The sequence below is a fragment of the Adiantum capillus-veneris genome, chromosome 1 (genome assembly GCF_014529385.1).
Source record: "Adiantum capillus-veneris isolate H3 chromosome 1, ASM1452938v2, whole genome shotgun sequence".
Classification (NCBI taxonomy): Eukaryota; Viridiplantae; Streptophyta; class Polypodiopsida; order Polypodiales; family Pteridaceae; genus Adiantum; species Adiantum capillus-veneris.
In genome coordinates this window covers 114,137,435-114,152,714 of record NC_140931.1, presented here as the reverse complement: position 1 = coordinate 114,152,714, position 15,280 = coordinate 114,137,435, and the positions used below count along the sequence as shown (strand labels likewise).

General features: G+C 44.9%; 1 protein-coding gene across 4 annotated transcripts in view; it reads left to right on the top strand.

Annotated features, from left to right (window-relative positions):
* Nucleotides 1–712: 712 nt before the first annotated feature.
* Nucleotides 713–15,280, top strand: part of LOC147465387 (uncharacterized) — a 29,852-nt gene continuing 15,284 nt past the window's right edge. For all 4 annotated transcript variants that reach the window (XM_086519829.1, XM_086519821.1, XM_086519843.1 and 1 more), the window contains exon 1: nt 713–2,069. In XM_086519829.1, the coding sequence (XP_086375955.1) occupies nt 1,134–2,069 (936 nt within the window). In that variant the 5' untranslated portion in view covers nt 713–1,133. The remainder of the gene's footprint in view (nt 2,070–15,280) is intronic.

The following is a 15,280-nucleotide window of genomic DNA, read 5'->3' as shown; positions in this document are numbered from 1 at the left end:
AGGCAGAGGCATATCCATTTATTCCAGCTGCAGAGGTGTAAGTGAGTTCCCAATGCTGAGACTTGCCAATGTTTGATTGAACGCTCAAGCTTTGGATTCCAAGTGCTGACTTGTATAAGTTGTCTTGGATCTAGCGGCTATAGCTCTAAATTTCGACCAGGAAAGGCTAGTAGATGTACGACTGATCTTGACCGTAGATTCTTAACAGCCTCCTGAATGTGGCTTTGAGTATTATAATGGGAACTTTCTACACTGGCACAATTAATTAAAAAACCATTTTTAATATAGATACCTGATAATATTCCTCCCCCCCCCCCCCCCCCCCCCCCCCCGCGAAAACCCAAATGTGCCCTCACTCCCCTGCCCCTCTGCGGCGCATCCACCCTTGTTCGACCTGCCTCGAACCTCTACCTGCTTCCCCTTCTGCAAACTCCCCCCACCTCCCTTGCCTCGCCCACATGCCCCCTTGCCTTCTCATCGGGCCAGGGCTAGAAAAACACATTTTTACCAACCGAACAAAATAAGGGGACACTTGAAGTTCTCCCGGTTTTCAGGTCAAAATTTGAAGCTTTTGCCCGTAATTACACTAAAACTAGTGTAAATTTGCCGGTTTTCTTAAAGGCAAGCTCAAACTCTAACCGGGATTTTATAATTTCAGCCGGTTAAAATACGCTACCTAAACCCGGGTTTTTTTCTAATTTTTTTCCAACACTGCCTCGTCCCTCTGTTGAGCCTGCGGGTCAACAGCTTATAAAGAGCGCCCTGCGCGCGCGCGCGCGCACACACACACACACACACACACACACACACACACACACACGGAGAGAGAGAGAGAGAGAGAGAGAGAGAGAGAGAGAGAGAGCTCACCTTGCTGCAAGACACAGAGTGAGCTGCGTCCGTCTTATGTCCCACTGCCTGCAATTCGCCCCTTCAGCCAGCTGAGAGAGTGCGTCGAGGCCCGAGGACATAAGAGGAGAGAGGGGTCGGTTAGCGCACTCCAGAACCCTCCAGAGCTACGAGGAGACGGCCCACCGCAACTTATCGGTGGGCGGGAAAGCACGCAGGCAGATTTCCATTTTCCACCAATTTTCAACGATTTTTAAAAAATCGTCCAGACATTCTAGCGAGGAATTATGGCAGCCAGCGGCAGCAAAGAAGATTTTTTGAGCAGAGCGAGGTCCCTTCTCGCTAGCATTAACAGCAGGAAGCTCAAGGGTAATATTTTTCAAAATACCGAGCAAGCAGCAGAAACTCTTTGCTGCGCCATCCATCTGCTGCAAAATTTGCAACGTTGTCTTGTGAGGGAGACGTTCCCTTTGGACCCTTCCTCCTCAGAGTGGAAAACATTGAAGGCCCTGCTTGAGCTCCTCATAAGGCTGGGCATTTCTCCTCATCTCAGTCCGGGCGTCGGCATCCTAAGAGACAAACATCAAGATGATTGCAGCAACATTTCCTTCCACTTGTCAGGCCTCTCCATTTCCACCGCTTGGTTGCAAAGCTCGTCTGCAGCACCTCTTTCAGGCATGCCTCTCCTTTTCTTGTGTGCAGAAGTTCTTGCTTCCTTTTTTTGGATGAGCAGTACCTGTGCGACATTGATATATACAACACACAGAAAGTCAGCAGAAACATTGATTCGTGAATCTGACACCTTTGGATCTCCCATAGAGCAAAGGCTAGATGGGACCAAGACATCACCGCTTGACATCACATGTCCACCTATGGCGGGAAATTTACAGGATGAAATTCAGTTTCTGCAAATTCCTTCTACCAGACAGCTTGCCATGAAGTTCTTCTTGTGGGATCTCATGTCTGCATACTTACAATTAGGCTTCGGTTCTTGTGAAACGGATGAAGACATCAGTCACCAAGCTAGAGTCCGACTGAAATACATGGTGGAACATGCTCCTGTGGAACAGATGGTTGTGGCTTCATTTGTGCTACTCAATCGTGATTCGCCTACGCCCCCACCATGGATAAGGGCCGAACTTGGAAAACAGCTTTCAAATCTTGTTATGCGAAAAGAAGGATTGGTCACCATTTTACAGGAGTTGGTGGGTCGAGTACCTAAGGTACATACCCTTTTTGTTTTTTTTCAATTGTTTTGACCTTTTGTGGAGCTCTAACTAAGAATAGGGAGAATGTTAATGTTGCATCTAAAGAATGAACACATAGCATGTCTTGAATTTGCCTTATATGCCAATCTTGGAGTTCATTTTTTATTATACGCTGTTGTTATCATTAAGTTTTTGGTCAAGTTTCCAATACCACAATAGGATCTTAGAGAACACTCTCGAGCTGTGAATGAATAGAATTGTTATGATTAAAATCCACCATAAGATTTGTATTAGAGAAGCTATTGGTTGAATGGTACCGTGAGATTCTAGTGTGTGGAAGCTAAAGTTAGCAAAAGCTACATGGCAATTGAGCACACCTGTAGGTGGCTTTGATGTTTGTCCTCAAGAGCACTATATATGTCAAGTGACACATCCCAACCCTATGTGTCCGTGGACAAGCTACACCATAGCAGGGTTCCCGTCAGTCAAGTCAAGTCTAGAATAGCAGTGATCTGGCACTTTTGTGAGTCTATTCGTAGACCGTGCATGCCCAGTCACTTAGCATAGATGCATATCCTCCGGTTGCACACAACATGATCATCGGAATTCCCATCAGAATCCATTAGCATCAGTTAGGGGAATTTTCGAGTGCATTTAGCCTATTTTCCTATTTATTGGTTATTTTCACTTATTATTTTTAAGTGACTTTCCAACAAAAGTAGGTAGGGCAATTTTGCTAAGTTAATATATAAGCAAACCCAAGTTTAGCACTTTCTGGCAGAAGAGGCAGCAGGAGCGTCCCGCTCAACAGGCAACTTCTCAGCAGTACCCCCCTCAAGGACCCCTAGTGTTTCTGTTCCCAGCAGTAAACCCCCATCTTTGGCGTTTTCCTCATTAGCAGTCCTCGCCATCACCCTCAACACACTAGCGTTAGCAGGTTGTTGCTATCGCAAAGATCATCAGCATTAGCGTTTTTCCCACAGTTCAGCCATGCCAGCGTTTTTGCTTTGAAGATGTAGATTAGCTTGGCGTTTTGACAAGAGACATAGCCATCCAACGTTTTTTATCCTCAGCCCAAACCAACAGCAAGACCTCAGCCTTTCCAGCGTTTTCAGCCCCAACTACTAACGCTAGGAAACTTGCAATTCAGCAGTGACAAAACGCAGGAATTCAGCCATAGACGCAGTAGCAGATCAGCCCTTAGACGGTTGCAGATGTTCCCCCAAGTTTAGCCTCGAAAAACGCAGCCAAAACAGTCATTTTCAGCCACTAAGAAGACCATGAAAATCAGCAGATAAAAGATCTCAGATTTCAGGCATCGAGTCGTCGTCGTCACCACCGTCGTCGTCATCGGCATAGTCCAAGTTGCATCAGTCCATTGCATTCGCATTGTACACATTTGTGCAATCAAAGTAGACCACTCTCGCCGACGAGAGTGGGGCCTTCGGAGGAGGGTTTTACAACCTCTCGGGTGTCGTATCTCTTCTCTCTCCTTCTCTCAGTCTCATTCACTTGCACGCACAATATCCACTCACTTTGTTCGTGACCAAAACACTCTACAAGACGGAAAGCTCTCTCTTTCCCTAAAGAACTAAAAGGAACCTTGAGCAATAAAGATCACTAATCTTGAGAAAATACAACATTCATTCCGCTGCACCTTACAATATAGTTGCACCCTCAATTATAGTTGTTTGGCTGGGAGTTTGGTGATTAGGAAATGTCCAAAAAATCACTCCCAATGGGGAAGTAATATATTCGGGTGACAACAATAGTGGACTTTTGATTGTGACAGCCGTTTTTTGAGACTATGTTTAAAATTTCAAATGGTTTTTCTCTAGTTAATCGAAGATATAAGTAGGGGCGTGACTAAGCTCAATGCGGAGGCCATTCTGGGAGCTACTGCTCATTAGGGTGTGCAGCAGACACTGAAGCAAATGAAGCAGCTCATATTAACATTAGGGCAGCTGTATTGGCCCCTTGTGGCAGCAGATACAAGCCCTTTGCCTAGCACTAATCTAACTAGGGTTTGGTTTTTGGTAGCCCTAGGAGTGGTTGTGTAGTGGCACATCTATTGCACCGACAGTTAGCCTTAGAGCGGTTTTGCATAGCACCATGGTGGCCGTGACTTGCTAGCAAGGTGCCACATTAGGGCTGTTACTCTCAACCCTATGATGGTGGCGTTCAAACTCATATTCAGGCTATCACCAGATACGGATCAAACTGGAAGATATTCCTAAGAGAGGTTTCCATACGCGTTATGGTCACTATGAGTTTTTGGTCTTGCCTTTTGGTTTGACCAATGCTCCAGCTACGTTTGAGCAAATGATGAATGAGCTGCTGAGACTGTTTCTAGGCAACTTCGTTGTTGTATTTCTCGATGACATCTTGATCTACAACCGAAGTTTGTCTGAGCACTTAGCGCATATACGCGCTGTTCTCGAAGTACTGAGAACTGAGAAGCTTTATGCTAAAGCTTGTAAGTGTGAATTCTTTAAGAAAGAGCTTCTGTACTTGGGTCACATCATTACTCGCGATGGAATTCGCGTCGACCCTGAAAAGTTGAATAATGTGCGAAATTGGCCCATTCTGAAGAATGTGCGCAAAGTAAAGTTCTTTTTAGGCTTTACAGGATTCTTTCACAAATTTATCAAGGATTACTCTAAAGTTGTTGCTCCGCTTACGCAACTTTTAAAAGGGGGGGTGAAAGGGCCGAAGACTTCCCCTGTTGTCTGGAATGAGTGTCTCGATGAGAGCTTTCATACACTAAAGCAGTATTGGTGACTACTGCACCAAAAACTGCACATTGTGGATCCTAGCAAATCGTTTGTGGTTGAAACGGATGCTATTGATTATGCCATTGGTGTGGCCTTATACCAGGATGGACGTCCTGTTGCATTTGAAAGTAAGAAACTTTCTGATGCTGAGATGCGTTAACCAACATATGAGAAGGAGCTTTACGCTGTAGTCCACGCCCTGAGGAAGTGGCGGCACTACTTGTATGGCTCTACGTTTGTTGCATGGACAAATCACCACTCCTTGCGCTATGTCGGTAATCAGGGTGATCTCAGAGGCCGGAAGGCTAGATGGGTTGAACTTATGTAAGAGTTTGACTTTGAGATTTGTTATAGAGAAGGATCTAGCAATCAAGTTGCCGATGCACTTAGCAGGATTCTTGAGGTTAATGCCTTGTCTATGGCTGAAATCTCGACGGATTTCTCTCTCTCTCTCTCTCTCTCTCTCTCTCTCTCTCTCTCTCTCTCTCTTCAGTTCTAGAGACAGTGTATCAGATACACCATTTTGTAACCGTGATGGTCTCATAGGTCATTTTGGCCCTTTGTAGACGTAAATATATCATTTCATTTCTCTCTCTCTCTCTCTCTCTCTCTCTCTCTCTCTCTCTCTCTCTCTCTCTCTCTCCCCGAGGGCTATGTCGTTTCGATGGCCATTTTGGCAGGATATGGAACGAGGTAAAAGCGGGGCATGACTCGTGTGCAGGCTTGGGTGATCCGGAGACCCAAGTGAGTCGTGCTGGAGAGACGAGACAGCGACAATATTCCATTAGAGGTGGACTATTGTTCAAAAATGGTAAAGTCTACGTGCCGGAAATCGATGAGGTTCGACAAAGGATTTTGTGCGAATGCCACGATGTTTCTAGCGCTGGGCACCCAGGCATTCAAAGAGCTTTGGGTTTGGTCAAGCGATATTTCTATTGGCCAAGGATGTGCTCTTACATAGAGAGCTATGTGAAGAGATGCGTTCAGTGTCAGGTCAATAAGGCAGAGCGCCTTAGGAAAGCTGGCCTGCTACATCCATTGGAAATCTCAGATGCCAAGTGGCAGAGTAATTCCATGGACTTCATCGTTGGTTTGTGTCACAAACGGGAGCGCATAACAATATAAAATACACTCGGATAAACAGAATTTATCACTTAATACTGAAGCCAGAGGAAACAGAGAGAAATAGATAGAGAGAGAGAGATAGAGTGAGACCAATCACATTGCCATCAAGAAAGAAATGAAAAAGTGTGTTTCAGCGTACTTGATTTTTGCAAGAGAGAGAGATGTGTCTGTTTCACAACTTTCTTTCTCTTTAGAGCAAAAAAGACTTAAGTTAATAGAAAGATATAAAGATTTTTTTGCAGATGAACTTCCAAATGAACTCCCACCTTCGCGACCTGAGGATCATACAATTGATTTGATCCCAGGAAGTTCTCCTCCAAATCAGCCCCTTATCGAGTCAGTATAATGCAGCAAGAGGAAATTCTCAAGCAGGTTAACGAACTTTTGGAGAAGGGCTTAATAAGGCCTAGTACTTCTCCATATTGTTCACCTGTCTTGCTAGTACAGAAAAAGGATGGCACATTCCGCATGTGCATAGACTATAGATCTCTAAACAAGATCACAATCAAGAATCGATTTCCAATCCCTCGGATTGACGACATTCTTGATAAGTTACAAGGAGCCAGTGTCTTTAGTCGTATAGACTTGAAGAGCGGTTATCATCAAATCCGCATAGCTCCTCAGGATGTGCATAAGACTTCATTTAGAACAACCTTCGGGTTGTATGAATTTCTAGTGATGCCTTTTGGGCTCACTAATGTACCAGCTACATTCAACAGAATGATGGATAGAATCTTCCACTCATACAGAAGCTTTACAGGCGTTTTCTTTGATGACGTCTTAATCTTCTCAGAGACGGAAGACGAACACTATAAGCATCTCGCCTTAGTGTTTGAAGAATTACACAAACACAAATTTTTTGTGAATGCTAAGAAGAGTGAGTTCTTTCTAAAAGAAATCCACTATTTGGGCCATATAGTATCTCACAACCAGGTGAGAATGGACCCTGATAAGATTCAAGCAGTTGTAGAATGGCCTACGCCAACTACGGTACATGATGTATGAAGTTTCCTTGGCCTCTGTTCTTATTATCGGCGTTTCATTCGAGCTTTTGCCGCGATAGCAGGTCCCCTCCATGACCTGACAAAGAAGCGGATTCCATTCCATTGGGGGTCTTGACAAAAACAAGCTTTCGAAAAGCTTAAGTATCTACTCAGTCACGGACCTGTTCTCACCGTCCCTGATCTTCGCAAACCTTTCGAGGTATACTTCGATGCATCTGGAGATTGTGTAGAAGCAGTTTTGAACCAAGAGGGTCACGCGATAGCCTATGAAAGTCGACGCCTTAAAGATGCAGAGTTGCATGCCTCCATATACGAAAAAGAGCTAATGGCAGTAATTCATGCTCTTTCCATTTGGAAACACTATCTATTAGGAGCTGATTTTATTATCAAGACAGATCATCAAAGTCTTCGCTACTTTCTCACATAGAGAAAGTTATCAGAAAAGCAGATGAGATGGGCCAACTTTCTTTCAATGTTTCATTTTCAGATTTTACACACGTCTGGAACAAAGAATGCAGTTGCAGATGCTCTCTCCAGGCGTCCAAAGATCAATGCACTAACAACAATTTATCATGAGGAACTAGAATCTCTCAGCGAGATGTATCCTCAAGATCCAGACTTCGCCACAATTTGGGCAGATCTTCAAGTTGGTCACTCAAAGCCACCTTATTCTATCAGGGATAATACACTCTATCGTCAACAAGCAATATGCATAGCTCAGCCCATACGACAAAAGGTGATGGATGAAGCACATAATTCTCCTTATGCCGGGCATCGGGGAATTGCTTCCACCACTAGTGCCCTCGAAAGGTATTTCTTTTGGCCAACACTCCGTGCGGACATTGAAAAACATGTACATGAGTGTTTAGTCTGCCAAAAGGTAAAATATGACAGACATAAAGTTTATGGCAAGCTTCAGCCGCTCCCTGTGCCTAACACGCCATGGGAAAGTATTGCCATGGATTTTATTACGGATCTTCCTCGATCCAAGAATGGAAATGATGCAATCTGGACTATAGTAGACAGATTCAGTAAGCAAGCCCATTTTCTTCCAGTAAAGAAGACGATCAAAGCTGATCACATGGCTAGAATATTTCTAGCTCAGATTTTTAAACACCATGGATTGCCAAAGACTATTGTGAGCGACAGAGATCCCCGCATGACTAGTCTATTTTGGCAGGCATTGTTCGAAAACTTGGGAACTAAGCTTGATTTTTCATCAGCTTATCATCCTCAAACAGATGGTCAAAGCGAAATCGCTAATGCCACTGTTTTAGATCTCCTCAAGTGCTATGTTTCGGAACGACAATCCGAATGGGAACAGTACTTACTTACCAATAGTTGAGTTTGCGTATAATAATATCATATATTCCTCAACTGGTAAAGCCCCTTTCGAAATTATTTATGGGAAGCCACTCTTACTTCCTATTATAGTGACCAAAGAAAACATCTTCGCCGCAGATGAATTTGTGCGCAATATTGATATTGCCCATCAACAAGTAAAGCAAGCGATTCTTCGTACTCAAGAGCAACAGAAGAGAAAAGCAGACAAGCACAGAAGGAATCTCAATCTTGAAAAAGGACAATATATCCTGCTTTGGTTTGAGAAAGCTAGATTGAAAAAGCGGGTCGGCAAAGGGAAAGTTGTCAAACTTTCCCATAGATTTTACGGTCCTTTTAAAATTGTAGATAAAGTCAATGATGTGACTTTCAGATTGGATTTGCCTTTTAACTGGCGCATCCACAATGCTTTTCATGTCAGTCTCCTCCGACCATATGTTGGACCTCCTCTAGTGGCGCCCGTACAAGAAGATCCTCCAGAAGTCGAAGAGACCGAGGAAATCCTTCAACCTGAACAGATAATACACCACTCGGAGAGACAACTCAAGTCGGGGAGTCTACATCGAAAGTATTTAGTCAAGTTCAAGAATTACACTCCTTTAGATGCCAAGTGGATGACTGAGTCCGATCTTAAGGACTACCCTAACATCTTGCACAATTATGTTGACGCTCTACAGTTGAGGTCAACTGTTTAGAACCAAGAGGGATGTAACTAAGTCAGACTTTGTAAATAATTAATTTATTTACGAGAACAGAATCATCTAATTAGTTGCGTGTACACCAGAATAGACCTAGCAGTTCTAAGGCCTCAGGTGAGCCTAAATGCGGGCCACAACACCTCAGAGGGACCTTAGCAGAAATTACCCTGAAGCCCTAGTGATTGGGAAATCGGGTCTTCAGAAAGGGGTAAGCAGTAGCCTCAGATTTTAGGCTCAGGAAAAATACGCGCGTCAGTACAAGCACATGAATGACATGGGGTCCTTAGAACAGTGACCCTAAGGCTAATAAAGTTAATAAAACCTTAGGGTAAGTTTCGTTAAATTAAATTTAACGGTCCGTGCCCGGGCAGGCGGCCGGGCAAGTGTGAACAGGTAAAGGCGATGCAGTGCCAGTGCGGCATTGTGCCGGCAGACCTTTGGTGTTCTCATAAAAGAATCATTGGCAGCATTTGTTAGTTAGTTGCACATTTTTAATTAATGAGCTAGAAGTTTTTAAAGTCAAAAGTTGAATGGTTCTTAAGTTTTTAAAGTAAGTGTGCCAAGTGGCACACTTACCAATGCAAACTAACTCTCTCTCTCTCACTCTCACCCTCTCTCTTCCTAGCGCCCCCTCTCCCTGATGGCTATTTAGGAGCCCCCCCTCCCTCATTTTCAGGGTTGGCAATGCACCTATCCCCCCTAATGTGAGCGTGCTCTATGCGGTGGAGCCCTCCATTGAAGCTTGAGAGCAACCCCTTGCGACATATGTGGTAGCCTTGTGCTCCCATTGTCAAGAACAAGGGATCTCACAGTCATAGACACCTTCTGGTGAAGTTTCATCGCGAGAAGCTGTCGTAGACGCTCTCTTAGTAGAGTGCGGCTGCTGTAATTCTCCGTCTTCAACCCCTAATCACCTCGATTAGGGCTGTTTTCAGCAGACCAGCCATAGAAATTCTCTTCTCTCTCCTTATCCTAAGTCTACATCAAGTTTGGCGCGATTCCATCGCGAAGAAGACCTTTGTTTCGGCGTAGGGTTGTGCACAGGTAAGAATTTCAGGTTATGTGCAGAAAATTACAGCAAGCATGTGCGTGTGCATTTTGCTTGTTTCTCTTTTGTGTTCGATGCATGAATGAATGAGCATGAAGGCAACACATAACGGAAGATGGACTCTCCTTTGTGAGAGCTTCCGATGAGCTGTTTTGGAAGATAGACTCTCTTTTCGAGAGCGTCCAACCAATTTCGCAGAAGAGGGGAAATCCCCTAAGCAGAAAGAAAGTGGAAACACTTTCTCAGTCAGTAGTCAGAACAGAACAGAAGAAAGAATAGAGGACGGGCGTATGCCCCGTTCCTGTGCTTGTAAAGACTCTCCTTTAGTAATAAAGATATTCTCTTTATGGGGGGGGGGACCAGCCCATCTTCTGGTCCCCAATGGAGTGTCAAGTTTTCTCTCTCCCTCTAATTCTCTTGAGTATTTGAAGTGCAATTAAACGTCAGTTTACGCTTCTGTATTTTTGTGACAGCAAATTTGCTAAGAGAATATATAAGCAAACCTAGCGCTAGTACAATTTGGCAGAAGAGGAGAAAGTGCACCAGGCAATCCACTTGCAACATGCATCTCTCTCCCCCTCTCAAGCAAGAACCACCCCCCTTAAGCATGGCGCTTTCAACAATAAAACTCCAGCGTTTTCAGCCCATACCTGGCATTTTCAGCATCCACCTCCAGCAGCCCCACTCAATATCGCTTGCAGGCTCAGTCAAACCAGCAAGTTCTTCAACATTTCCAGTGCAAGTAAAGACAGCCAGTAAAACCAGCGATTCCAAGCAAGAGAACCAGCGTTTTGGTAGCAAGAAAAACAGCGTTTTCAGCATGCAAAGTCACAACAGCAGATAGCGTCGTCATCGTCGGCCCCGTCGTCCTCGCAGCATTCAGTTTTTAGCATCACTTAGATTTGCATCGGCACTTGTACCAGATTTGTGCAATCAATAGCATAGACTTCTCTCGCCATCAAGAGGAGGGCCTTCGGAGGAGGGTTTGACAACTTGTTGGTGTCGTATTCTTCTCTCTCTATCTCTCAGTCTCAACACCTTCACGCACAGTGTCTATTCACTTGTTTGTGATCACTTGCACTCTCTCATTAAGGGAACGGAAGGCTCTCCCTTCCGTAAGTAAAAGGAACCTTGAGCACGATCGGATCACTCATCTTGAGAAAGAACAACATTCATTTCCGCTACAACAACTCTTCGTCTACCCACACTGCTTCGTGGGTTCTGCGATCTTTGAACTTTAAAAAGTATTGTCTCACTTGCTTATTTGAACCATGGCGAAACCGATGCAACAATACTTACTCCGGCTCCATGACTTCAGCTTCATCAATGATCCAACCCTATGTGTACATGGACATCTATTCAGAGAGGGCTTTGGACCATTGGCTAGATATCAGGATTAGAGATGCCTCGAGTTGTTTTGCTAGAGGTGCGCAGACATAGGGAGAGTCTCTTGAGGAGATCAGGCAATGGGAGACATTCACAGAGGGAGATTACTGTTTTCTTCAGAGTAAGGACTCAACAGGTAGATGAGCATGCTTCACTGTAGACTTCAAAGCCCACTTATATCAGAGGTATATTAGTTGACAAAGCCATTGAGCTCGGGAGAGCTAGATGCCCATGTCTATACGACATCGATGGAGGCTCCATCAGAGGATCATGACTATTTTAGCACAACATGGGAGACGCCCAATACGACTATTTATAGAGGCGGACATTGACGAAGCTCTTTAGCAACCGATGCAATACTTTCTTGAACAATGCCCGATACTGGGCATTTCATTTCATTTCATTTCTCTCTCTCTCTCTCTCTCTCTCTCTCTCTCTCTCTCTCTCTCTCTCTCTCCACCAGGGACAGATATGCTAGGCTTGCTCTTGAGTCATCCAGACAGCTGGCATTACAAGGAGATACATCATGTTGGTATGCACAAATGAGCTCATGGTTTCAGAGGCATGGTTTCAACATGGACAGTTTGCCCCCTTTCCAGTATTCTCTTGATTCACCATCTTTGGCTCTTACACGGATGGAGATTACTAGGCTCATTCGGCAGGATCTTATCCAGCTTGATACTAGGAGGACATGGATATAGCCATCACGTGAGTTGGGTACGAAGAGGGCTTTCTATAGAGAGCATCTGCTCCAACTCACGACAGACAGATTTGTCACACAGCCCAGCTAGATGGACACACGTCTATCTCATGGGTTACGATGTGCCATAGGCCAGATCGCACATCTTCACACCAGCTTGGGATTGAGACAAGTAGGTTCAGAGGCATACCAGCAGACAAGAGGATATGTCAGTTATGCCATGTAGAGCCAGAGACAGAGTTTCACTTCATATGTCACTGCACAGTCTACTATGAGATTCGGGGACGCTTTCACTGTTTATCAAGAGATGGTTTTGACTTGTTAGATAGAGTCATGAGATATCAGGATAAGAGATGTCTCGGATTATTTCTACTTGAGATACAGAGACATAGAAACTCTCTATTGAGAGGGCATAGACAGAGACAGTCCTAGAGACGCATCTCAGATTTCTTCAGTCCGAGTACCACAGAGGCAGAGGGGCCACCACCACCATAGAGCTCGGTTCCCACCCATACACACACCAGTGGTACTCTCATTGATCGAGCCCTATAGTTGGGGAGATCAAGACCAGGAATGAGGAGGGGAGCCACGCAGCACCGACGGAGATTGCGGCAGAGGATCCATAGGATTCTAGCACGACACCTAGAGTGTCGATCACGATAGGCTTCATGCTAATGGTGACACTTATCCCCACTTTGTACCTTTGTGGCATTATACCATTGCTCAGCTTACCAGCCACCCATAGGAGTCGGTAATACTCCTATCTCAGTTTTTAGTTTGTAGTTTTCTTTGTTTGTACCCAGACTTGGTACTAGACTCACCATTGTAATCAGTTTGGTCTCATAGGTCATTTTGGCCTTTTTTAGACGTTAATATATCATTTCATTTCATTTCTCTCCATGACTATTCTAGACGATGGCTTCATCTTGCAGATGAAACTTTATGACTATTTGAGAGGATGGGTTCATCCAATGGCTTGGATATATGGACACATATATGCCAATCAATGCTAAAGCGGACATTTGGTAGATAAGAGTCTTGTCTCACCTAGTCGAGATGGAGATTGGGTGGAAGGCACAAATTGAGGAGATGCAAAGTATGTGGGGTTGGGTTGGAGAATGAGAGCACTTGGTATGTAGATGTCCAACATATGAGAGCATACGGTCACTTCTTACTAGAGATTGAAAGACGTAGGGAAGTAGTCACCCGCACAAACCATTGGAGGGTGATAGTCACAACCTACAGAGTTCTTTAGGTAAAGATTGTTAGAATCAACGTTACCGGGAACGTGTCGGAATGGCCAAACGTTCAAGAGCTGCAAGTGATACCGGAACGGTGAGAACGCCAAGAAACGGCCCGGAAAGTCGAGACTACCAGGCAGCTAGCCGGACGATCGAAATGGATTTTACAGCCATATTTGTGGCCAATAGTGAAAAATGGGCAGATTTTAAAATTGCCTTTTTTTTTTATAGTGAGACTCCCCCTTATAAAATGCTCCTTTCCCCACCCCTTACCTTCACAATACACACAAGCTTTTAAGCTCTACCCTCTCAAGGTCTAGCCCTTTTTCAAGCTCTCAAGCCTACAAGCTCTCTCTCTCTCTCTCTCTCTCTCTCTCTCCCCCCCCCCCCCCCCCCCCCCCCCCCCCCCCACAAAGTTCTTTAGGTAAAGATGTTAGAATCAGCGTTACCGGGAATGTGCCGGAATGGCCAAACGTTTGAGAGTTGCAAGTGATACCGGAACGGTAAGAACGCCAAGAAATGGCATGGAACACTCGGACTACCAGGCAGCTGGCCGGACGTTCGAAGTGGATTTAATAGCCATATTTTTGGCCAATAGTGAAAACGGGCAGATTATAAAAATTGCCTCGTTCCGCCCACCCCTTACCTTCATAGTACACACAAGCTTTCAAGCTCTACCCTCTCAAGGTCTAGCCTTTTTCAAGCTCTCAAGCCTACAAGCTCTCTCTCTCTCTCAAGCTCTCTCCCTTTCCTTCGTCTCTCTCCCTCTCAAGGTTTCATTGCTTGAGAGTGGAGTCCTTTTCCTCAAAGCTCTCTCTCTTTCTCCATCGATCCTCCCCATCATCCATGGCCTTCTCTAGTACGACTCATTCCATCCATGCGGGCAACACCAAACAGCCAACGGAATAGTCATGGTGGGAGGAGGTTACTTCGGAGGGCACCTTGTCAGTGGCGGGAGATGCTTGCGCATGGGCATGCAAGCCATGCTCTTACCATTGGAAAGGGGGCCACGACAAAGCGAGGACATACTTCAAGTGCCAGGGCATGAGGTGAGATTTTGCACCAAACATAAGCGCCGAGAAGAAGAAGGAGCTCGAGGAAAAGGATTGGCTATTCAACCCTAAATTCTCCAAGCATGCAAAGTTATTGACCCAAAGGCACCCTCATTGTCCCCTCTTCCACTCTACACAGTGGCTCTTTATCCGTCGTCGATATGCGCAAATACATGACATCTGGCACTTCCTATGGCCCCACCCGTCGCCAAAGGACTCTTGCCACCTCTTGGGACCCAAAAAAGAAAAAAGAGGTGGATGCTTTCGTTGCTTGATTCTTCTACCACGATCACATTCCTTTTGTTGCGGCTCGATAAGCTTTATGTGGAGTATCTTTAGCCACATTGCTTCTAAGAAGAGGAATTGGCTTGGAGTAGAGAAGTCAAATGTCTTGTTTTTGTTAGCCCAAACTTGAAAATGCTTTGCAAGAGGACAGATCCTTTTACACGGTGGTAGATGGAGCAAGAGGCTCCTCAGGCAGGTGGAGGTACAGAGGCACAAACACAAGATACTTCCTTCATGGCCAAGGTCGAGGAGCCAGAGCTCAATGATGAGGCATGGGAGGATGTGCATGACATGCAACTGACTACTACTAATTGGGAGGCTACTCAGGCTAGTGGCAGACTTTCATACTTTTTTGTATTGACCCCTTTGTTGTCTCTTTATGGTGTATGCCACGTTTGGTTTTTTTTTGTGTTACATTAGACTTTGGTATATTGTTTTTGGCCTTGGCACTCTATATTTCTCTAGTCTCTTGAGTCTCTTTTTTGTAATGCCCGGGCAAGCCTTGTCAGCCAAAATATATGGAAAACTAAATTTTGCTCAATGTTATGACTCAAGTGTTGTCTCTTAAATTC